The sequence below is a fragment of the Mastigoproctus giganteus genome, chromosome 1, assembly GCF_048544385.1.
Source record: "Mastigoproctus giganteus isolate SK-2022 chromosome 1, ASM4854438v1, whole genome shotgun sequence".
NCBI classification, from domain to species: Eukaryota; Metazoa; Arthropoda; class Arachnida; order Uropygi; family Thelyphonidae; genus Mastigoproctus; species Mastigoproctus giganteus.
Window position 1 is genome coordinate 39,710,300 of NC_143575.1, and position 26,787 is coordinate 39,737,086.

The window sequence follows — 26,787 nt, forward strand, 5'->3', positions numbered from 1 at the left end:
TGGTACACCCACAAAGAAAGCAACGAGGAAATGGGGGAAACCCCTGGTGCCGCATGACAACAATATACCTTACACCTTACTGTTATGCATTCAAGAATTATTACATCATTCACCGAACTTTTTGATCAAACCTTGAATGGGTACGTTGTTTTTGAAATTTGCATGCAATATAAAATAATTAATAATAAATAATAATTGTATTATATAAATTGGACTTTTGGTGCTTTCCGAAGAGTAATGTCGACATCGGAAAAGCTAACGTACTGGCTGACTTAAAAGAAGGCATCATACGCTATATTGCTTACATTCCACTATTTGATGCTACTTCCGAAAACACAGTTCTGACCCAAACCAGAACTGTGTCGAAGGAAACGAAGGAATGAAGAAAACGATTCTGTTCGACACAGAATCGAAGGAAAACTCAAACTGTTCCCTCCTTAATCATCAGTAAACTTGTCTGTACTCAATCTTTGGTCAAAAAGAATGGACTCTGAATGAATAAGTGAAACAATTATTAATTCAAAGGAAGGGTGATTTGTGCTAATAGGCCGCTTATTTTGTGCTCCAAGTACCAATGATGCAAATATCTATTTTACAGACGATCTCAGCAATCTGTCTCTCGCTACCCACACTTAGAGGCTGGTTATTGTTATATGGTTTAAGGTTTATTCCCAGACAACTAAGCCCGATGTTAGTACATTGCCTTGTTTTTGGGAGTTTTTGAATCATCCATTGCTCTGGCTGTAGTCGCTATAGTCCAGTGGTTTTAAACCGGGGTGCCGTGTAATTTGGGTTTTAAGTTACTTAAAGTTATTATTATTATTATTTTGAAATTTATATATTTATTTCATTATAAAAAGGGTACAATATAAAGGGTACAGTACAATATCCATTGTACCGTATCTTTTTAATTTTGTGGTGATTTATAATTGATCTTTATTTAGTACCTCTATATAAAGAATAAAATTATTATATATAGGTGTACGGTATGTTAGTGTCTAACGGCTCCTGGGATTTCTCCCATCTCCGCGGGTGTACATTGTATCGGGGCCAGAGATTTGAAGTGTGTGGGGGTCATGTGCTGTATATTGTGTAGTGCCCTTTGTTCCTCCGATCTATTAGCCGCCGAGCCCCTAGTGGGACCCGACGTTACCACACCGTGCCACGGGGAGGCTGACCGGGTGCACCACTGATGCTAGAGTACTCTGGCGGATCCTGCCACCTACTTTCCTGGAATTTCAGTGGCTAGGACCAGATTTGAGAATGAGATGATCGCTGTTTCTTGAGCAATGGTTGTAATTTTAACAGAGCGCAGGGTTGTTCGCTGATAATTCGTATCTAGGGCCAAATAGGTCGGGCAATAATTTTGATGTTTTTAGATTTAGACCTGTGGGGTATATATATATATATATATAAGCATTGTGGAAAAGAAAAGTAAGGGAGGAAGGCAGAAGACTGGAGGAAGAAAGGGGCCGACAGGGAAGATGGCCCCTGATGACAGTGTGACATGCCCAGTGCCTCACCAGAGAGAAGAGTGAGGTGGCGGGTGGACGAAAAACCACCTCCCCAAACACAAAAAAAAAAAAAAAAAAAATCATTGTGTAAGAGAAAATAAGGGAGGGAGTAAAAGGACGGATAGTAGGAAACAGAAGAAAGAAGTCAAAGAAAAAAAAAAGAAAAAGAAAATAAAGAGAGAGAGAGAGAGAGAGAGAGAGAGAGAGAGAGAGAGAGAGAGAGAGTGCAGGGTAGGTACAGCTAGCACGGCCAGTCAGCTGGAGCCGACAACTTGCTGGAAATCCAGCAGCGTGAGTGCTGCTATGGTGGATGGGTCATGTTCAGGAAGGTCTAGTCCAGGTGTCGTCATTGGGACTCTATTTGGTGAGTCTGTGTCGCATCCAGACTGAAGGCTGGTCCAGTAGTCCAAGATAACGAACAGTGATGTGGTCCAAACCGGAAGTCCAAGATATGATGGTCAAGTCCTGGGATCGATGGTAGGTCTCTTCTTGATGAGATGTGTCACGTCTGGTCGGGAGAAGTTGGTCCAGGAATCAATGATGAGGAATTTGTCAAGGTATGTGTGGACCCTGTCTTTGATTGCACTGCTAGTATTGTCCCAACCAAGTGGGGAGACCAGTTGACTACTAGAGATGTGAGGGATCAAGTTGGGTTCTGTACTCCGGATGGTTTGTTGATCAAGTCTTGTGTAAGTTGGTCCAAGGCGTTAGCATCATTGGCTCAATGATGCACAGCAACAATTGGCAGTCATGGGTGTTATGACCTATTGATTCGGATACAAAGGTGGTGGTAGCGCTTTCTGCCTGGTAAATAGGTCCATTGCAAATTGAGTCAGGGCTCGGTAAGTTTCTTCATTCTGTAGGGTGAGGTGTTCTTGATTTTGGTAGTTGAAGCTTAGTTTCGTTATTAGGATCCTCCTGAAGTCCTCGTAGATTTCACAGCTGTGGACAAGGTGCTCCCACGTCTGATCCTCTCCAAAGTGGCAGCGGGGTGAGTCTGAAATTCTGAAGTCATTTAGTTTTTTCTGGAAGGAGCCATGTCCAGTGAGGAGGTAGGTAGCATAGAGTCCCAGCGAAAACCAGACAGGTGTGAGGGGGTAGGAGGCCCTGACATCCGGGAGGAATCTTTTGGTGATAGCGCCTTTAGTTGAGGTCTGCCATCTTTCTTCCCAGGTGTCTGTTAGATGTTCATTAAGTCTCTTCTTTTCAGCGTTTCTATTATTTCCTGGGTCAGTGGTGAAACCTGCGCAGGTAACTGCTCTTCCTTTGGCTATTTGGTAGAGCAAACCATGATGACCAATCTCCAGGTCCAGTGAAGACCTGGAGCGCATGGGTGCTGACAGTGCGACAGGCACGCGAGGACAGAAGGAGAAGAGAGCGCTGGATAGTTCCTAGGCGCAATTTGTTTACTACTGTATTGGCCTTCTTGTACCAGACTCCAGAAGCATAGGTGATAACCGGGATGAAAACTGCTTTATAGAAGAGGGACAGCGTTCTCTTCTTTAAGTCCCAGTCCTTCCGGGCAACTCTTGAGACTTGGGCAGCATACTTCCTGATCTTAATCCTGAGTTGGTCTAGATGAGGAGTGAAGGAAAGGTTTTTGTCTAAGATCAAACCTAGATATTTAAGCTCTGTTTTTAGTTTTACTGTAACACCATTGACCTTGATTTGGGGTAGTCTTCTCAAATCAAGGGTACCTCTTAGTAGGATCGAATTGGTTTTCTCTGGGGGAGATCTTTAGGTTGTTATGCTCTGCCCAAGCTTGAAGGGTGGAGATAGCCTGGTTGGCAGTTGCTTCTAGTTGGGCTCTGTTATTGGCAGAAAAGAGCATGACCAGGTCATCTGCATAGGCCTGGGTCTGTACATTGTTGAGTTTGGTGTTCAGGAAATCAACCAGCACCAGATTCCAGAGGAGAGGCCCCAGGACAGATCCCTGAGGGCATCCCCTGAAGACTGGTCTGGAGACACTACAGTGGGGAGCGGACACGACAACTCGCCGGTCCTGGAGATAGGTCTTGATGCATCTATATAAGTTTTCTGGGACATGCGCCCTCCGGAGCCTGCCCAAGAGCTGGGAAACCAGAGGGAATCGAAGGCACCAGCAAAGTCGAAGGAGATTAGTAGAAAGTATTTGGAGTTGCAGTTGGTAGCAGCTTCAATGATTGTTTCCAGTGCATCAATCGTGGAGCGTCCTTTCCGGAAACCGTACTGGTTAGGTGACGAGAGACCAGCGTCATTGTAGTGGGCTTCTATTCTATGGGAGATCATCCGTTCGAGAAGTTTGCTGAAGACCGGCAGCAGTGCAATAGGCCGGTAGGATTGTGGCAGATCATGTGGTTTGGTTGCATTCTTCAATATAAGTATAGGTATATATGAAAAGGTCGAAAACCACTGTGTTATGTATTTCTTTTGGCTTAGGGGTGCCGTGAAAAAATTACTGGGACAGTAAGGGCGCCGTGAACCGAGAAAGGTTGGGAACCTCTGCTATAGTCAATCTACAATCAATTTGCTGTCGTCGTGAATGATAAAGAAATCGGAGTTTCCGGAAAAGAAAACACGCGTTCCTCTCCCGAGGCTGAGTAACTCTAAAACGATTAAAAAAAAATTATAATAATAATAAAAAACTAGTGAAACCTTCCATCAATCGAAACCGGGCTATTTCAACAGAAAAGACCAGGTAGCTATCCACTTCGCTACCTGCAAGGAATTATAGTGGTTAATCGTAGCACTTCATATTACTAAACCTAATATGAAGGATATCATATTACGCCTTAGCAGGCACACATAACGCATGTCGCACTGTGTGCCTGCTAATCTACTGAATCCCACTCTTTAATCACTACTCTATTTTAATCACTTTACTTTAATCACTACTTTAATCACTTTAATCACTTCTTTAATCTACTTTAATCACTTCTGATTTTTAAGTTGAAGAAGACAATCTGTGGCTCATCAATAGCGATGATGTTTCACAAAACCCACTGAATCGTCCTCATGACAATCAATAAAATGTTACACGTGGAAGATAAAGAACTTTTATTATTCGCTGGTCACTGATTATGCGATGAATTATACCGCATGGTAGATGTTTACACCGATATCTATCCTTAATATATATTCGTCCATTATCTATGGCTTTTTTTTTTCATACTGGTCGAGTTAACGTTCTTAGCAGAGGATTTGTGTGGTTTCTTCGGAAAGACGGATTTCTCACTTATTTATCGTCATCCTCTTGGGCCTGCATTTCCAGACGTGTGTTCTCGTTTTAAGTTAACTGGAAACATTTCCTAACAGAATTTTGTGCAGTCACCCCAAACTGTTGCCGGTTCACTTCGGCTGCCAGCGACATTTCAGGCTTTTACGAATGATGGAACATTGATCTCCAAATTTATGATGGAACATTGATCTCCAAAAACTGAAATTCATAGCTGTTCTGCACTCTCAACAGCGCTTACGTTACGTAACCTCTGCCACTCATTTAGAGAGGTCTGAGTTCTATTCCCGTCGACGACTGGACGAATTGCTAACGTCCTCTTCAATCGAGGCTGCAGTTAGCCGATCTCAGGCGGAGGGAATAGGATTCATCCCCTGAATTATTCCGGGTTTATTACCCCACGGAACATAGAAACAGAACCGTGAACACATTTTTACGGACAAATTACTACTTTAGTTTGCGTAAGCTCGGGTACCTTTAAATAATAATTTGAAAATTTAGTCTCAATTTAGCAACTTTTTAAATTCATTATCGAACAATAAGGGTTGAATGGCAATGAAACATTCATACCACATTGTTTATATGATGTTATAAAAGGGAAAATGAATGTTGATAATCTACTGTTCTCTCGTTTGCTCAGCAAGTAAGCCAAACTTACCTGTAGTTTACACCTCGTACATAGGCTAAAAATTAGTGTATGAGTCCTAAAGCTTCGATACATATAACCCACTTTTTCCAAAAACTTTCCTTTTTTATTAATATAAAATGTTATATTCCTGCAAAAATGTAATTGCTTAAGATTATAATTCAACTTCCATTTCTGCCTATTTAAGGGTCCCTCTATTTCAAAGGTAAGGTATATCCATTCCTCCAACTAACATTAAGTCTAAAATTCTATTTGAATATAAAGAGGTTACGCTACACGTTTTAATAAAACTAATTCCGTACAAAACACATAAAACTTTCAGAACCAGGCATCTCTTAAATAAAATTACTTTGAAAGCTGATCTGATCAAGGTTTTAGGTTTATTATCGTCGTATGTAATGAAAACTGCTATTTATGAATCACCATGTGCTTCTCTCCTACGATTTTCAGGTAAAACTTCTTAATAATGATCTCCATCCCTCACCAAAGAATCGACTCGACCTTGCAACATCCCTCCGAGGGAGGAACATCTGGACGAAATACATACAACATCGATTTTTCCGACATGACGTCGCGCTTGCGTATACCCTCATGAATGCCGCTAACCATGACGTCTGTTGCTATGACTACCGAGACGTCGGGGTGAAACAGTTTAATACTGCAAGGACTCTGTGTGGTGTATCTATAACGAGCATTGGGCTTCGTATAGTGCGGACCTCAAACAGTATTTTCTTCGGGGATGGAGAGCAAATCTCTCAGCATGCACTGGGTTCTCATTCCACCGGCTTACGCAAACTAAAGTGATCGTTTAAATCCGCCATCCGTAAGGACCCTTGTGACTGGAAATAAGTACATCTACCCTCAGGTAAGGCTTATTACAGTTCGACATAATAATGGCATCAGTAAGGCGTGTACGTAGTATATAGCAGTCTGCATTAGGACCAGACACGGCACAAATGATAATAGGCAATATGTTTGGCCAAATGTGTTATGCTTCTTCCTGCAATATCTCATTTCATCCTTATCCTTTGGTTTTAGAAACGAATGAGATGAGTCTTGTCATCAGATAGATAGGCTTAGTACTAACATCACAGGTATTAATTAGTAAACTTCCATAAAACAATAACATTCGGGATACTAAGACATGTTTTAGAGGACTAGTAAGATATTATTGTCATGACCACTGTGCACGATCTTAATAAAGAATAGATGATTTAAAAAAAGGTATAGAATAAATAGTATTGGTAACATATACGGTATTAGATATGGGGCATTAAAAATATGTTGCATATGAAATTAATGAAAACATATTAAGCGTAGTGGTATACCGTACTGGGGCCAGAAGTCCATGAATATCAAAATGGCAAGAAGTTAGAAATTGAAAATTTAAATTATAGAATTATTTTAAAGTAGACAAATAATACATTAAAAACCGAATAACTTAACAAGTTGTAGAAGAATAAGCTGTATTTCTGATCAGAATACTTTCATTTAAAATATTAATGCTATTGCTTAACGGCTCTTTTAAGATTAAAACTTTTTTGAGACATTTATAGATTATACCTTCAAAATCCACAACAGGCAGTTTCATTAAGCATTTATGGAAATTATTTACGAATAACCACAACGTATAAGATGTTCTTCCAGACGTTAATTCTATGGCTACTTACGAAATAAAAATACAGATACAAATAATATTATCTTATCTTTTACTTATCAGACTTTCGTGGTGCGGTGCATGTCAAATCAGTAACCGTCATGCGATCGCTTAAATCATGAATAACACATTCATTGCAGGCTTTATGAGTACGATAAATTCAGAGTTGCTATCTCTGTTAATATCGCATCTAGGAAAAGACAAAGATGAAATAGATACGAAGCGTCTAATATCACTGCAGACTCTCATCTAAAGAGAAGCAAAATAAAAAGAAATGGGCAGTCCAGCAACAAGTCACACCAAAGTAAAGGCGGTCCGTTTTGTAATTTTTGAATGTTCCGAGTTGGGAAATTGAAGAAAGAATATTTCAGAATTAAAGATTATATCTATCGTGTGTTTTTAACTTTAAATTCTTGGATTTATAAAGTGCTTCATCACAGCACACTACTCAAAAAGATCTATTTTAAAATTTATTTTAAAAAAAAAAACATCATTAGGTAATTTTTTCTTAAATAATCAACAACATTTATTTCATCATTTGGACAAAGCATCTGTGCAAACCAACCGGAGCCGTTTCATTTCCCCTTCTTTCCTTCTAGAATTAATGTTCTACTACTAATAATAATAATAAATAATAATAATAATAAATATCATTTTATTGTAAGCAAAATGCCATAAATACAAAGAGCTTACATAAAATGGACGGTAGGCAGGCCAGAAAGGCGAACAGTACAATCATAAACAAACTGATTATTAAAAATTGTTGCAAATCTCACTGTAAACTGAGGTTTGCCCTCTCAGAACTATCTGGATAAGTTTGTTCTGATATTTCGCATCATCATTAAATAGAACAGGATCAATATTCACTTTATTAATTAATTTAATCGATGAATCGGGAAACATCCATCTGTGAACTTTAATCCGCTATACAGAAGTATAAGAGAAGAACCAAGCCTCGTATTCTTGGGGGAGGGGGGGGGATGTGCCACCAACTGTTCACTCAGAGAAATGATGCGGACCATATGATCTTGAACAATTTAATAAATGAATTCAGGGACATAACAAGGATTAATTCTGAAACCGTTAGAAATCCGATTGTTAAGTATTTGCGTGGGCGATATAGAATAGGAAAAACCTGTTTTAACACTCCTCCATTCTAACATATTATATTCCACTGACAGTATTCTTTTGATATTTCAGCTCGCAGCAGTGGATCAAATCTGAAAGGAATACAAATTCAGGGGGAGGAAAGATATGTACTTTCTAATTAACTCACAATTAACTAATTTTTTCTAATTAACTCACTTCAGAAGCCATAATTTTCGAACGGAGAGACCTTTTAAGACCAAAAATGTACTGATAACTTTTTTTTACAAAATAAAGAGCTGGGTTAACTGAATTGTTTTATTTGTGACTTTAGCATAGTGGTTATATTCACAGAGTAGGAAAGGGTTCGAATCACGTCAATGACACGAGAAAATGCTATGAGCTATTTTCACTCCCTGGCTGAGTAAGTCGGCCTCAGCGAGGAGAGCAAGATTTTCTTTCCCCTGACAACTTGGGTTTTTCGATCAGCAAAATAAGAACCGATCGGAGAACGCATATAATTTATGGACACAATACATATGGGTGGATGAGGTTGTTCTCGGGTAACTATAATATGACAATTTTTACTCCCATAAACACTGACTTAGAGAGACCATACTACCTTTTAGGGGCAACAGTAACTGTCTACTAACCAGCAAAGAAAGAATAATATGAGATTCCCCTGAATGCCAAAAAAGGACTGAAGTAGACAGCAAGCACATAGGGATTCACTTAATCAAAGGCAGAAGCAAGGGCTGAAAAGACTACATCTAATTGTCCATTTTGATTAAATGCTTCTGTAACCAGGAAGGTTGTCTTCAAGAGATTTGTACTGTAGGAATCCCTTTTTTTTCCCCATAGTGTATAGGTTGGAAATGGGAGGGATGAATTTGCTTTATCAACAGTACAAGCAGCGCCCTCTGGAACAATTTACAATTTACTAAGAATAGAGTATTCGGCATAAGGGGTTCCTTTTCGCTACAGGATTGACACTTGAGTACATACGTGGCATATAATTTGTGCCCAAGTATCAACTGATTATTATATTCAAGTTTTCAAATGAGAAAGCATGATAGGTATAAATGCTATAGCGTGTTATTCTAACACATTGTAGCATTTATACCTATCACCTAAAAAATAGAACAGACATATTCATATATTCATCATGTGAATGTACCACATATATTCATCATGTGACATACCATAAGCTTATTAGCAAGGACAATCAGCAACAAATTATATGGCAATACAGCAAATGTAGTACAAAGTTTTTCAATTTTTTAATATAGTCTGAATCCTCTTAGGACACATTGATGCATACTCTTTACACAGCCAAGCCTTCAGATAACAGGAATTGAGTTCTGCATTTTAATTTCTTCCTGTTCATTCATTTTACATACTTTATTTTCAACCTCCCCAGAAAAATAGATTTTATGTACTGCCAGTTTCTACTATTTCAGATGTGCTCTATAAAATCTTTTGTAGCGCCAATCGGTGTCCACTTATAGTAATCGCACAAAGTGGCAATGCCAAAATGTACCTCCCGTTTTTACCCTATTAACTTAATGGAAGTAACTTGTTTGTGAAGCGCGCTGACTCGATACAAATGATAGCAGGAAGGACAGGGTGGTCAGTCCACACAGCAAATTGCCTTTAGTTTTCTCTGACCCCAAGTTAGGTCCCTATTTCATGGCTGGGTAAATCAGGAAGGAAGAGAGAAACGAGGAAGGGAGGTGAAAGATGGAGGGATAAGCAGGTCAAGCGTAAGGCCATGAAACCATAAATCCGTGGAGTTATGATCATACGTTATCAACTAATTGGAATTCCAAAAGTCTTGCACTGAAAATAAATAAAATAAAATACACGGAATACTGTTTTGTTTTTCTATTCATATACCTTCCAGAATTATCTCAGCACAGTCGTTTATGGCGTATGAATAATAGAACTTATTTTTTTTTTGGCCCAACAGTCTATGGCATAGCACATGATTCTTTTGTAACCTCTTCTGCGCGGATAAAATTATTGCAAAAAAATTTAAATCACATGCAACTCAGTAGAATATTATTCCTCATGCCTCTGATTTCTTCCAATATTGTATTTTGAAATTGTTTTTAGTTAAATATTTTTTAAATTTAAAGAATTTGTTTTTAGTTTAAGAATTTTTTAATTTAATAATTTTTGCATATTTATAAAACAGTGGCTTGAAATTTATTTAAAATAGTTTTATCGCTCCCGTCTTCCTCTTCCAACTCTGTGATACCATTATATGATGTCAAAAGCTTCAACAGTTTTTAAAATAAGTGACGAGCACAAAACATGGCCGTTTTAATATGTTTGTGTTGTACGCATGTGTTACAAAATTTCGTTACCATATTTAAGAAACAAATATTAGTTGCGTCAAAACTCCGATTAAAATATTCAGGTGAAATAATTTTGACAGAATTAATGGATTTTTCAATCGCACGATTAATAAACATTTTAGAAGGAAACTGTTGTGGATAAAAAAAAAAATTCAGCACAAAATTTTTCGCTAAATCACTGAAATAATTACGAATAATTTCCGTCACTTTTTTGCATAACCTGAATGTGAGGATTATTTCCCAGAGGTAAATTGTCTCAAAAATATAATACAGTGCCGTAAGTATAAGATTTCAGTTTAGTAACCAAGTTTCGAATAAGGGAAAAATGTATAAAGTAAAGTCAAGAAGTCAGGAAAAAAATTTCCACTTCCAATCTTGGAACAGAAAACCTAGGGAAAAGGCCTTTCTAATCTGACACAAAAAATAATAAAAAAAGGAAAGCTCCGTTCAAATTAAGCCAAAGAATGTTATGATAGGTGTCACTTAGTATAGCAATCAATGGAAGAGTATTATTTTCTCAGAGGGGTACTCAGTATTAAGATGGAGAGCTATTTCAAGACAAAACAGCTCACCATTAATCGTCTTCAAGAAAAACGAAATTCCACAAGCACTACTTTAATTGTACCTGTCACAAATTGAATCTCACAATATCCCCACATACAGAGCTCAATGTGATCCTTTCCGTAAAAGAATATTTCAATCGAAAAAGGTACAATTGCACAAAACGAGGATATTTTTTGTACAACTGCTCGTTATAGCAACATTTTATTGTCGTTTTAAAGCAATACAGTTTGAACAAATAAGATCTGTTCTAGTTCAAAAGTTACTTGCAATGGAAATAACGTTTTATGCTGAAATGGCCTCCTAATAGTCCTGATCTCAACTCCCATCAAAAACTGTTCACGTGATGGGAAACGAGGTGTGGTCAAAAATAAAAGTTCGTGGATTGTATTTTAAAAAGTGTTGTCAATTACCCGTCACCGCTGGAGTAGACTCTCTTGAGACTTGATACTCAGTGTCTAGCAGTTCTGTTTTTCGATCCCGTTCATCAGGTCCTTCGATTTTATCTGGTCCACTGAACATAACGAAATCTCTGTCCCCTCAGCGCAAATTTTAGTTAAAGACCAAGGAGAATACGAGGAATTATTGAGCAAAACCGTTTTTCTCTTAATCATAAATTATCGCGCATTGAAGCTGGCGTGGGCAGATCCGCTCAAATGACGAGCAAGTTCATCGTGTTTTTAGGCATCGATGAGATCGTGCAACAAGAATTTGTTCTACTGAGAAACTATCAATCAGAATTTCTGCAAAGTTCTACAGCGTGTACCGGAAGATGTGCTAGAAAAATATTTAAAACATAGGCTGCTTACATTTTGAATAATATATTTGCAAAATAGAATAATACAATACAGAATATATCAGTGTTTATACTTTCTGTAAACCTCTGGGGTGCTCATCAACTCAACAATTTAAGTTACAGCAAGTAGTAATAATATGGAAAATACTGCAATATGTATATATATATATATATATATTTAAAATACCGTATATGTATTATTGTTTTGAAAACCAAATATATTATTTGACAATGATTGCTGTTGTTGACTCTTAAATAAGGGCAGAGAACGATAAAAGATGGATAGCATACAATACAATTTTACTTGCATATTTCGACACAGGTTGAGAAAGACTAAAGTTAACTTCGTGTTTAATGACATTAAGCCTATTATTAAAATTACTATTAAAATATTAACAGCAAAACTGCATACAGTAGAGCCTAAAAATCAACTAGAAATAGCAAAAAAGTAGTATAATTCTCCTCCCTACAGACACAGCTTTTTTATTACACGCCCGCTCTATTCACCTTACTCATTTTCGCGTGATTAGTTCTTCTTTCCAAAGGTCAAGATGTCATTAAATGGACACTGAGTCCACCTACACGAGGGATTAATTAAAGCAGTAACTATCGGGTTGTTCGCAGAACGCTGATTATTTGCCACGATGAAACTTTCGCCTGGCGCATCAGTGACAAAAGTGCGTTGAACTAGGACGTAATTACATAGAATAGAAGGATGACTTTCAATCAACTATTGATCCGCTGGGCATACATGACCGTGGAGGGACTGTTGCCTACCTGCACTCCTCTGAGTAAACCTATATGCTGCATTTTCAGCAATAAAGAGGATTCGTTTTGGAAAGTCGTATTTTTGTTTTGTTTTTTTAAATCAAATTTGTAACTAACCCAAAGTACTGGTATGATTATAACCCCCACACACAAATAAATAAATATACATATAAAAAAAAAATATATATATATATATATATATTTTTTTTTTTGTTGTTGTCACATTAGAGACCAAAAGAACGGTTCTAGATTGGGAATCTTGAAACTGAACTGTTAATGCCAGAACAAACAGTTCTATATTATTGCAAACATTGGCTTCTTTTACCCAAATCGAATAATTTACAACTCATGCTTACTTGTTCTCACCAGGGGTAAAACCCATCACGCTCAGAACCATTAATCCAACTGAAAGTCTGACTTTTTTGAAAGTCTCAATCTGGATATATTCTTGCACAGCATAAAATAAACTTTTTCGAAATACACTAGTATCCAAAAGTAAAGTTACAATATCATAAAATCACAGGTTAAAATAGATTTTTTTATATCAATTTATTAATATTTATTAATAAATTAATATAAAGCCAACCTATGGAAACCTCGCATTTATAATATTTATAAAATTTATAATATAAAATAAATTAATATAAAGCCAACCTATGGAAACCTCGCATTTACAGATAATTTAGCAGTACTCCAATATACAATCTCTCCTGTTCGTCCAACTACAGAGAGGGGAAAACTGCCACGACGAAAACAGACACACATGAAAAACTGAAAATAATCAACTTACACAGAAATAAATATAAATATTAGACGGAGTCCAACCTCGAGTTTCAGCTCATCGCAAAGAGCTACACCTGCTCAGAGTTTATCGGTACCAGAAATTCCTATTAGGAAAGGCAGCAGCAGCAGCAGCACAAGGAGCTACAGAGAACAGAAATGCCAGCACAAAAGCTGAAGTTGCAGTGGATGGAAAAACACCATAAGGAGCTGTGTCTAAGAGCACAAAGGGATGCTGTGGAAATTTCTTCCATCGTTGACAGCACCATGAACTACCAAAGAATGTCCACTGTAGACAGAAAACATTTATAATAAGAAAATGGAATTTGAATCGGAAGTGAAAGTGGAAGCGGATATAGAGAGAAAAATATATTTTGACTTTGAAAAGTCACTCACCATCTTATAGGGTACATGCAATATGAGGTTCTTCCTTCGACTGTTCGCTGTGGCCTTCGAACCCTTCCAAACTTCCAATAACGAGAAATTTTATAATCCATGCCGTTAATTTTTAATTTTGCATCAAATACAAAGTTCAAAAACTGGTCAAGCAAATAACAAGTAATTCGAATAGGTAAGCAGATCTGAAATACAAACGGTCACATCTCATCTTGACTTTGGCCTAAAATGTGACGAGGGGCGAATCTTCTCAAGGCATTTGTCTGCAGCAAAACAAAAAATTACGAACTATAGGTAGCAAAAGAAAATTAAAAGGCAAAAGAAACATAGGTTTAATTAAGAATTACCTTAAAATTCCCTGAAAAGATTCGCCCCTATTACGCGCCCTTACAGATTTGGTACTCTGTCCACTTGGAAGCTTTTTTGGGTCTTCAATACTGGATCTCGAGGCGGGCAGATTTGTATATTGTGCAGACTGAAATAGAGTCCCCTCCATTTGGAGACTGAGAATTCTTCCAGTCTCCAAAGAAAAGAAAACCCAAACCCTTTCAAATGAGTGGCAAGTGGCGAAAACATTATACTATCACTAATGTGCCCTAGAGGACTTCGTTCTCATCATTTATTCATTCGTTCACCCACTAGAACAAATTAGTTAAGCCATCAGATATTCTCAATATACCACGATAATAACAAATAACTAAACTTTATTCCGTATTCCGTGAAGAACAAAGAATAAAGTAATCTTTATGAGATCTCTGCAAACCTTTTTAATTCCATGCAACTCCACTCATAGTGATAAAAAAAAAAAAAAAAAAAAAAAAAAAAACATTTCTATCAATTTTAATGGATTTATCATTGCCAGAACTTTGTTTAACCTTTGCTTAGCTTCATATATAATTTATATACCTTAAATAATTAAATTATAATACATTATTTATATATATTATAAATCACATGAAATGTAAAATATAAAATTTTATTATATAAAACGGTATATTATAAATATAAGATGTGAATTTTATTTTTAAATATACAATACACGAATGATATCATAGAGGACAACGTCCTGTCAATAAGAAATGTATAATAAATTTTTAAAAAAAGAAGGATGACTACATTGGGTGATACATTCGCTTTATGGCATGTCATTTTTGTCTCTATGACATGAGGTCATAGCTCTATTGTGTCATCTACCCGAGCTGTTAAAAATTGCAACATCTAACAAAACTGCTTTGTTCATTTAAAAGCCAGTACAACAGCGTTAGTTCTAATATACAATATTTCGATGTGGAAACAATAATATGCCGAAATACTGAGAAAAGCAGTTATTAGATATATTTCTAAATTAATATCGAGTTGTAATATTCATGTGACTTCGCAGAACAAATTAAATCGTGATAATAAAAGTGGAGGAAATTCTGCAATATAAAAAAGCGCTGATAACGTTTAATATTATAATTACTGATAAACATTAGTACTTGATCAGACTACTGTTCATTGCTTTGTCAGCTATGTATCATTTTGGCATCCGAAATGAAGCCAGTAATGCGAAAAATCCCATTTATTGTGCCAAAAGCAAACAAGCGTCACTACGAGTTTCAGACGACTGTTAAAAGGTATTTTAGAAAATCGTCTGCTCCATCAAAATCGCTCATTTTTATACGTGGAGAACTCCATTTACTAGGATGAATTAGCCTGTCACGTGGGACTGTAAAAGTATGCTGGTTACTTTTATCGTCAGGTAATACTCTGTTCTATTTTACTCAGTTGCATTAGTAATTCCAGTATTTATTTATTTTTTATTTTTTGTATCTTCAATGGTACTATGATTGGAGATGGTGAATAAACTGCTCATCATCTTGTGAAGCTATTTTCGGTATTAAAATTTAGGAGTATAAATTAGTCTGCCATGCGTTCACGATCGTTGCTTGCTTTCTGACATGGAGCGGTTGCATGATGTAAGGGCTGGTTCCATAAAACTGCCCAAAATATCTGTGTACGTACGCAGCATTGGTGGATCCATATAATGAGACCAGTGGACTACTATGAGAAGTAGCCTGGAGAATGTTTTCTTCAGGTAGAAAGCGTTCTCCGTGGCATCCTCCATACCCAAACGCATTCATCAGACTAGAAGGGTTGCAGCGTGACATCACTGGAGAAGACCAATTTCCATTGCTTCACGGTCCAAGTTCGGTGTACCTTGCACCATGCTATTTAATCAAAATTCATTCAATATATGAATGAATTTTGTTCATTCATATATTCACCATCTATTTATTCTCCATAGATTAAATAGATGTAAACGGCCAGCGAACTAAGATGTACAAAAATTTGATTATTTACAGCTTGATAGTATGAACCAGAGCTGAAATGCTCAATACGTTCTACGTTGATAACAATATTTGTAAAATAGTAAGAGAAGTTTACCTCAACATAATAAACATAACAACAAAAAAAAAAATTACAGTAAATTTTTTTTAAAATCAACTGAACACAATTAAAAATCAATCTAACGCAATTAAAAATTAATAATTTTCGATTTTTTACAGCATATAATTTTATAGAAATTTAGAGGTTATTTACACAGATAGGAATAAAAATGTTGTGGGTTGCGACTCTTCAAAGAAAGTTCATTGCATGCGCTCTCTATGTACCGTAGAAATATTGCAGATGTACCAGTAACCGCTCCCAGATCCAGATATCCATATATAAGCCTGTTGCTCACTTTTACAAGCTAAAGTATTTATATTTCATAATCACATAGTTTTTCTGCGATCAGCGGGTGTTCCATGACTTTTGATAGGGCGGTATATGCGGATATACCGCCCTATTTTATACCAATTTACAGATTAATCCGACTGAATTTCTGTCATGTTTCTTATTTTGAATGATATGGGACATCTTCTTCGTTTCTAGTAAAGCAGACAGAAAGAAAAAGTCTTCAAAATGGCATAATTAATCTTTACGGGCATGTCAATATAAAATATTAGCATTATGCTAATCAAGGTTGATTGATTAGCGAACAGATAGGAATTTTATGAGTAAAATAATTTCATCAGCAAACTTTTTTTTTTATGTACGTCTATGGACACACACACACGATGACCCTAAGTTTTTTTTTTTGGTTGGGGGAGGGGAGAAAGTAATGCCAGGTAATCCTCCCGAAATATTTTTCTGGAGTGGTATCTATTATCACAATTACCATTCCCTTGCCAGAGGCCTACGTGTAAAAGGTCCCAGATAACACAACTTTTTCTGGCTGTAAACTATCGACTAGGAAGAAAAACTCGCTGTAAAAATATTTCAGGGATGTAATTTATCACCCCTCCACTCTGCGTATTCCCCTGGTTGCTAATGCAGAAATGTCATCTTCGTTGTTTCACAGATACGGTTATATCACTTAAGTGTGGGGAAATTCGTTTCTTTAATCGGACTGATAAATGTCATGGGAGGATAGCACAGCGCGAGATGTCAAAAGCCACTATAAATAAACTGTAGTGCTACGTATGTTTAGTGGGAAGGCAGAAACTGATGGAACAAAAAGAAGGAGGCTATATTTAGTAACCGTTCAAGGAAACTTATGCGGAAGATGTTTACCCAGTAAGTATAAACCAACCACAATTTTACACTCCCACCTCTCTGAATAACAGATGTTAAGTTTCAAACGTCAAAATCGTAACAGTAAGTGTAACACTTTTACAAATGTAATGGCTCTCGTTACCAACATTATCTAATTAATATCCACACAAAAAGGAACAGTAGGGTGAATACGAATAATTTCGAAATAAAATGTAAGCATTACTCAGAAGCAAAAATGTAGGTGTTTGTAGGTTAAACTTAGAAAAAATTCCGCGCACTCAGCAAGTGGCATGTATAAAGATAAAAAATATATAGTATTTATACATAGTTTCATAACTATCGTAACCGAAAATGCATAAATAATATGTACATATATTATATAGTCCACATATTAAAATATAACTTAAATTCTAATATAATATTAAATATGCATTACTATTAAATATAAATAAATATGTTTATATTTAATTTATATTACTTACATATTCATTATAATTCCATCTAAAGCAAAGAAGAAAAATGGCGAGAACACTTGATGTATTTGAAGGAAATAAGCACAGTGCTGATGGAGAAGAAGCAGACGATATTTCTCTGACACAGGTATTTACTATTTAATCGCAAGCAAATTAAACTGATTTAATATATTTACAAACCTTAAACTGAATGCAAAGTTGTTTTCCTAGTAATTACTATTAAAAGAACTTTGCTTTAATGTATTTACAAAGTTTAAATTTAATGCAAATAATCATTAATTCTGTAACAACCTTTTCACTCGACTACGTCGCAAGTACTACAACCGCTAAGATAATTTCTGCTCGAGCTCATTGTGGAACCGTTTACAACTGTTTCAGTGTTTTAAATATGTCGCTTACTTGAAGCTAAGTTTATTCGATAAAATATTCTAAAATATTCGCTATATGAAGCATTAAAAAAAAAAAAAGGTAATTATATATTTTTTTAATATAAAAATTAAACTTTAGTTCACCCCAAGCTGATATTATATATACATGTACTTATCAACTTGAATCGACGAATTCAGTGATTTTCCACAAACAAAAAAATATATATTTTATATCATATTTTAAAATATGTTTTGAAATGTTTTATTTTAAAATGTTATATATTTTTAAAATTATTGCTTTGCTCTTTCTGAACGTTAATAAATAATCATTCTCAATCTGGTGGCGCATACTTGAACTATGCAAATATGCAAGATTATCTGATGCTCATTACTAATACAGAAATATTCCTCCAAGTATTTTGAGAATTATAAGATCTCGATCCGAGGAAATTATTTTTTAATCATCTTGTATATGACAATAATAACTTTGTCAGTATAAACAAGACAGCCATAATCCTGGTAGTTATTGTAAAATATATGTACACAAAAAAAAAAAAAAACTTGAATAAATTCTTAATCGTAATTATGACTTTCACTTAAATCCCTAACTGAGTACCATCGGGTTTTGGCACTTAACTGGCGTGTATTTTTTAAATAATGTTTGCAATCACCAATTGATCCATCATGTTTTTTCCATCATGTAATTGTTTACCCAAATACAGTTGAATCCTGCGGTAGCACAATTTTTTGGAAGCAGGGCGTTCTTCTTCTTCTTCTTTGGTCCTTAGCTGGCAGCTGGGAGAGGCGGTTGGCCACGCAACCAGTATGCTGCTGTAGATGCCGCAGGGTTTCAGACTTGCTCTGTGATGTTCTTCCATACCTTACGATCCATGGCTTCAGTCCTGGCCTGGTTAAGGTCGAGACGTCGGCTCTTCAAGTCATCTTCCACTTGCTTGGCCCACGTTTTCCTAGGCGCGGTCCGTTGGATGCTCCATTGGGTGGGTCGTTGTCTCCAAAGGAGTGTGGATGGTATTCTGTTCGTGCCCATTTTACATACGTGGCCAAACCATCTGAGCCTTCGCTTCTGGATTTGGTCGGCAATGGTTGGTTGCTGTTGGCATCTGGCGCGGATGGTATCATTAGTGATGCGGTCGCGAAGAGAGATGCCCAAGATCTGCCGCAGGCATCGCATTTGGAATACCTCAAGTTTGTTCAAATCTAACTTGAGACAAATCCATGTTTCCGATCCGTAAAGAAGAATGGGCAGGATCAAAGTCCGGAAGAGTCGGATTTTAGTCTTTGTGGAAATGTTGGTCCTCTTCCACAGACACCATTTGAGCGAGGCGAACGCAGTGGCCGCCTGTCCAATTCTGCTGTGGATTTCCATGGTGGATGCAACTTTCTTCTCCTGGACCAGCGACCCAAGGTATTTAAAGTCCTGCACTTGCTCGATCTGGACGCCTTCGAGATAGATGGTGGCTTGCGATCCATCTGTTGTCAGGGCCTTTGTCTTACCAGCATTGATCTTCAAACCTTATGGCCGGGCAATGCGGGCAATGTCGTAGAGGATGTCCGTGGCTTCAGCGTCGTTACCGGCAAGGATAGCACTATCATCAGCAAACATCAGGTCAGTCACATAGTGATCCTTGTTATATTGTATGCCCTGTCTGTTTCTGAATGCTTGCCTCATAATGGCGTCAACCACGATGTTGAAAAGCAACGGGGAGGCTACATCCCCTTGGCGGACTCCAGCAGGGCGTTACACTTGCAGAATTCTATATCTCCCCTGCAATAAATCTCCCAATAAACAATGACTGCAGGGATTATATCTAAGTTTTAAAATGAACAAACAAAGGGATATAGCTTGCTACCGTGTGAGACTGAATGGGATGAAAGAGTTTTACAGTTGTCTCTTTGTGATGTATGTAAGTCGACAGCTGTCAGAAATTTTGAGTTGTGAAACCACCGTATTTTCACATGTCACTCATACTTACAATGAGATACATTGTTTATTTCGTGAGTTGTGCTCTGAAGATTGATAAATTTTTAAGAAATAAAAGCGTTCATATATAGAGGTTAAAGTTGAGTCCTGAGAAGTAGTATTTTCAGTGTACCTTACATAACGTTCTTTAACAAATAAATTCAAGCGACAAAGTAAAAATGAGAGCATTTAATATTATCAGGCACACTGACTGCGTTTCTAGTGTTTCCCACATACAAAAACCTTGCAGAATCAGACGAAAAGATGAAGAGTGGAAAACGATCAGAAATAGATTATTCTTACAGCCAAAATCTTGATAAACTACTAAGAAACTTAGAAAAACAAATAAAGAAATTGCCATTTTTTCCCGGAATATATCCAAAAGTTACAAAGGTCGAAATCGGATACTGGTTACTAAGGAAGCAGGATTTGTTGGAAGACACTCAGTCGATAAACATACGTGGAGGTCATGACGTTACCGTGAGTGACAATTTCTTCACTGGCAATAAAAGAAATGTTGAAGACTGAATCGGACATGAAAATTTTGAAGCAGTTCGTCATGATATACTTAATACACTATATATTGAAGTGAACACGATTTACCACCTTGCACATTTCCTCCTTACTGTGTTCAATTCGGTAAAGACAATCAAGCTTTGTGTACTGTTTGTTTGTTAATTGGTTTTTAGGAGCATTAGCAACTAAGGCCATATTGCTCCGGAATATGCGGTGGTCATTCCCTGACCTTTCCGCATCCTCCGTATTTGGTGGTGACGGGCTAGAACCCCGGTCTAATTAAGAAGCGTGTGCTACGCAGTGCTGCTCCTTCCCATCTGGCTACTGAGGAGCCTTTTGTGTACTATTAACAAGCCAGGTTTTATAAAACGAGTGGGAGCCACAGATCTGGTAGCCACATCAGAAGTGTATGGTGATCCTAAAGTGCATGATTAGTCTGAACATTGTATATTGCTAGAGCTGTTTAGCAGGAAATGCTTTTTCAAAATGAATTCTAGGTTTCACCCAGATGCTTAGGTGCAAATTACAGGAGATTGGGTACGGTATGAAATTCAGAATTCGTGCAAATTCTCATATAAATTATGAATCATGCGTTTCTTCGATTCTTTGTAACTGGATTTTGATCAGTTTTGTCTTATCGCTATTTAGAATTGCTCATATATTTGATTTATAATCCTGTATTCATAATATTATTAGGTACAATATAACGATTTTTACTCTTGGAAGTATTCCAAGAAGTGCGAATTTTAGAAGGTGTTATGTCTTTCAGTTATTACTGCATGAGCTGGCAAAAGCTTCGGTTGTATTTACCTAGCTAAAAGCAAATGGTTTGCTCTTAGCTACCTAAAATATAGCCGAAGTAAAGTTTTGTAGCTCTTGTATGCCTTAAGCCTTAGATTTATACTGAGTCATCTCTCATATCGGGAAACATTTCTTCACCTGGTTTGCAAGTTCCACGCTAACTAATGATACCTAATTACGCAATAATGAAGAGACAATAATCTCTGAAACAGCTGTCTGAGTAATGTCAAAAATAAAAACAAACATCCAGTACTTTTCCTTAAGAGTAGTACTGTTTATTTGAAGTGCAAGACCGAGATAATTCGTGGTGAATTCTTTCACAGTATTATATTCTTTGTATCATTACTTTTACATGTAGAAATTATTAATTTGTACATGTAAAAGAAGAATGATCATTTCTCTACTGATTCGATGTCCATAGGAAGCACACAAACATAAAGAGAAAATACGAAGTTCATACATTTTGTGGTAAACTTAGTTTGTTCTTAGCTTCGCATACAACTGAGTCAGCTTATATATATATATATATATATATATAACAAAATTTAAAAACAGGAGAAATATCCCGCATTTGGTATTCATACTTTGTATACTTTTTATTTCCAAGATCAAGGACTACAGACCTATCTCTATGTGATGTGAGTTACTGAAATTATTTGAAACGCTTATACTACCAACACTCATTACTTTTCACTTAGGACAACTTATCTACATTAAACGATCCCAAAAAGTCTAAGCAAACTAATGCATTAAAAACACTTATAAAAATACAGCATGCCATTAATAATAAAGCACAATTGGCCATGTTATTTCTAGACGATAAAGCAGCCTTCAACATGGTTTGTTAGTGCATTATTCTTAAGTAATTATAGACACAAGTAATTATAAACCTGTTAGTTTAACTTCTGTTCCTGGAAAATTAATGGAGGCACTGGTTAAAGAAGCACTGCAGGAACATCTAGACAAGACTTCAGTTATAGCTCAGACACAGCATGGTTTTGTTAAAGGGAAGTCTTGCCTGACCAATTTGATTGGATACTATGGTGCAGTCACAAAAGAACTGGATGCAGGGAATAACTTTGATATTATATACTTGGATCTTAGAAAGGCTTTTGATACTGTTGCACATGGAAGACTGCTGCACAAATTGGAGCAGTGTGGCATTGGAGGCAAATTGCTGCTATGGATAAAGGGGTGGTTGAGGGGGAGAAGACAGAGAGTGGTAATCAATGGACACTGCTCATCGTGGACAAATGTTATTAGTGGAGTCCCTCAGGGTTCAGTATTGGGTCCATTATTGTTTTCTGTATTTATAAATGATATTGATGATAGTATATCAAGCTTAATGTCCAAGTTTTCAGACGATACGAAGGTTGGCAGGGTTGTCAAGGACACTACTGACACTATGCTACTGCAACAGGATCTGGAAAGGTTGAGCAGATGGGCTGAGAGGTGGCAAATGAAGTTTAACATTGACAAATGTAAAGTACTACATATGGGAAACAGCAACCCCAGAGCAACGTATCAACTCTGTGGTACTACACTGACAGTGGTAGAGAATGAAAGGGACCTGGGGGTGGTTGTGCAGGCAGATATGAAGTTTTCTGAGCAGTGCAGACGGGCTGCAAGAGTAGCTCATGGTGTATTGTCGATGATATATAGGAATTTTTCTAGAAGGGATAAGGAGGTGATTATTCCCTTGTATAAGGCAATGGTCAGACCGCACCTAGAGTACTGTATACTGGTCTGGAGGCCTCATTTCAAGAAGGATGTAGAGATGCTGGAACGAGTAGAGAGAAGGGCAACAAGATTAGTGAATGGAACAAAGGGGTGCTCTTACGAAGAAAGGCTTACGTTTTGCAAATTACAGTGTCTGGAGACTAGGCACCGGCGAGGTGATCTGATAGAGGTGTATAAAGCCTTGAATGGTTTGAGCATGCTCAATGCTGATGGGATTCTTCCTCTTGCTCAGAATAATCACCTGAGAGGGCATAAATTCAAATTGAGGAAAGACAGATGTAGGATAGACGTGAGGAAATTTGCCTTTAGCCAGCGGGTGGTTGGTTGCTGGAATAGACTTCCATCCCTTGTCGTGGAAGTTGATAGCCTAAATAAGTTTAAGGCTCAGCTGGACAGGTATTTCGAACGAGCAGAGGGGTGAAGTGGAAGTGGTTATTTTTTATTTATTTATTTAATTGTTTTTTTTTTTTTTTTTTTTGGCTGATGCTGCATAAGCTTGCTTTCTTGCATCAAATGCCTCTACTAATGCTAATGATAATATATTCTGAACATTGTCGTACAGTTACTGGATCAAAAATTTTTTTTATTAAAAATATTAAAAACACACATACTCTAGTGAGAACGTGCTCAGGGAATACCGAGGCAGAGCTTGTCTTCTTTTTTTGTTTTATGAGGTACCAAACTCATTTTTTTTTCATCGCCTAACAATTGGCAGGGATAAAAAAAATGGGTCATAATACCTTATTATCCACCTGGATAATACCTCATTATATGCAGATGATATTAAGTTGATGATATTAAGTTGAAGATCGGATGAATCTAATCTTCAAGCTTCAGTAACACAAAAAATCATCAAATGGAGGATATGTGAAAGTATCTCAAAGAGACACGGGTTGACCATCGAACCTACTAAATCAGCCATCATATGATTTGGCAAATTCTTAAGAAAAAAGTCAAATATATTCGAATCAGGGGCACAAAAATCCCACAGGTAAAATATCATATAGACTTAGAGCCGACTTGGGATAATGGGCTATTCTTTTGGCAGCACTTCTCTAATATAAAAGCAAAGACCTAGGCAGCAACCTGGACTTTGAAACGACAGCTGACAAAAGTAACAGATAAAAAGCTTCTGGTCAAATATATGAAAAAAAGGTTTAGCGCCTATACTCGTGTATGCCTCTACCACATGATCTACTGTTTCAAATTTTGTTATCAAGAAACATTTCAACGTGGAACATTAGAGCATGAGGTAGCTCATTCAAGCCACTGGTTACCCCTGATCATATTCGAGTCGATTCTCCGATCCATCCCATGGACTCAAATACGTATAGGGAATAATTTTACTATTCTTTGTAATCTTATCGCTGAGATACTTGATGGTCCTGACCTGAATAGTATCGTTCGGCAACCCGAACATACCAGAAAGTCTCAGGAAGATAGATTGGTGGGTGCCACTTCACCCAATCCTCAAAAGCACTTTTGGACTAATGAGGTCATTTCTTTACAATACATTAGGATTTATAATAATTGACAGATTAATTCGGAGACATTTTGCCAAGAAAAGAGATATAAGATGAAGAAATGTCGAAAATTAGAGATAGACATTCAAATATAAGCCTCTAAAAGACCTTATCATGTAGGCCACCTTACAATTCTTGGTTTTTCATGTTTATCCTTTTGTTATATTGTAATTTGTTGGTTGTAAAACATTCTTTCAATCGCAAATATTTTGACATATACCAAAATGTATGGAGGTAAAATGCAACTACCACATTTTAGAAGTTATAATAAATTGTAATGTTAATAAATAAAAAAAAGCGAAATAATAGTAATGTATCATGACCTTCATTTGCATTAAGTTTTTGCCCTAAAATTATCTGACTTTTTAGTTATTTAAAAACTAGAACTATTTTGAAACTAAAGTTAAAAACTGGAGTAAGTTAAAAGCTAGTCATAAACTAAATTTATTGATAAATCATAATCATTGGTAGATTATTTTAAGGGATCTGTTTCTTGGAGTTATTTAAAATAAATTAATGATTATAGTTTTATTAATTGGAATGCAAGTTCGTTTTTGTGTGATAATTTTTATTTATATTTAATGTCGGAATATTAAGCATTAGTATACATATAAAATCAGGGTATTTTTTTGCATAGGAGTATTATTAATGGGATGTCTCATTTCCTTCGTTATTGGAAACCTTGTGTATAAATTGTTTATTTTACTGCTTTTGTGTTCTTTGTATACTTGATTTGAAATTTTATAACAGAGAGAGAAAGAAAGAAAGAGAGAGAGTGTCAGATTAAAACGAGATTTAAACTGTTTAGATTTAAAATATTCACTTTAAAACACCCAGCACAGTGGTTATAATCACCGTCCTTCCTCCAAACTGAGTGGAAAAGCCTGAGTTCAAATCCCGTAAATGACGCGAAGAACTTTTATGGGCTTCTTTTCCATGGCTGAATTACGTCTCAGTAGAGGATAGCAAGGCATATTATTAATTATAAAGGTTCGTTGATTATTATTAGCAAGGTTTTGTTCCTGAAAATCAGGTTTTTCATCCAACAAACAGGAAAAACTGATCAGAAAACACACGCTGTTTACAGATATAACACAAACGGGTATATGCGGTAATTTCCTTGTGGCCCTAATATGACAGATATCGAAGTTGTGGGTCTGTCTACAGACTCAACACCATCATACATAACAGATTTCAATATTGGAAGGTCTACGCAAAGTAGATTCCCAAGAGTCTAAAACTAAACGATGAATAAAAACATTTGCAAATGGGACTCGGTCTGCAAACCAAGGCGATTTAAAGAGGAGAGAAATTATTTCTGGGATTGTGAAGCTGAAGTTAAAAAAAAAAATTACTCCTAGGACTGTCTTTAAAACATAGTACAAACATTTTAAACCTGATTTTGGAAAATAAAAATGACGTAGGAGGTCGATTCCGCAATGATGAAAACTGTCAAATAATGGTGCCAGCAGAAACCAAATGATTTTATGAGCCGGATAAAAAAAATCTGCTATACAGATGGGACACTGCTTAAATTGTGGTGTCGCGATTTTTTCAATGAAAATTTCCGTTTTCATTTTACTCACCTCTAATATATTTATAATATTTGATTGATTAATTAATTAATTACGTATTTCAAAAGTAATTACCCAAATAATATAAGTTAACAGCTAGTATACAAATTCTTTTAAACTGTGCCGTTTACGATGCACATTCTGTTTTTTATTTTTGTTTAGTTTTAAGAAATTCCCCTTCCCATAATGTATTTACTTTTCCTGTTTATCTTATAGTCATTAACCTTTTTTTTAAAAAAAAAGAAGATAAGCTATTGCAGTTTTTAGTAATCATCAAGACTAGCTACTCGAATTTTTAAAAGTTTAGAACCGATGAGAGAATATCAATTATTGACTCGAAAACGATAAGCAATTGATTGGTGATCACAGAAATTACATTTGACTTACGATTTTAAGTAGTGACACGTCACGCAAATTCCTCTTTCTTTTCTACTACCTAAAGTTGTTGTGCTGA

The 26,787-nt window shown here is 36.4% G+C and overlaps 2 protein-coding genes across 2 annotated transcripts in view; one reads left to right on the top strand and one right to left on the bottom strand.

Annotated features, from left to right (window-relative positions):
• The window catches only part of LOC150090725 (putative glutamate receptor), a 155,604-nt gene extending 137,678 nt beyond the window's left edge, over positions 1 to 17,926 (bottom strand). Inside the window, exon 1 of the mRNA XM_090370274.1 lies at positions 17,840 to 17,926. The gene's annotated coding sequence lies outside the window, so the exon portion shown is untranslated. The remainder of the gene's footprint in view (positions 1 to 17,839) is intronic.
• LOC150090726 (tripartite motif-containing protein 2-like) overlaps positions 6,048 to 26,787 on the top strand; it is a 158,611-nt gene continuing 137,871 nt past the window's right edge. The window contains exons 1-2 of the mRNA XM_090372350.1: positions 6,048 to 6,239; positions 17,865 to 17,957. Of these exons, the coding sequence (XP_090228476.1) occupies positions 17,877 to 17,957 (81 nt within the window). The 5' untranslated portion in view covers positions 6,048 to 6,239; positions 17,865 to 17,876. The remainder of the gene's footprint in view (positions 6,240 to 17,864; positions 17,958 to 26,787) is intronic.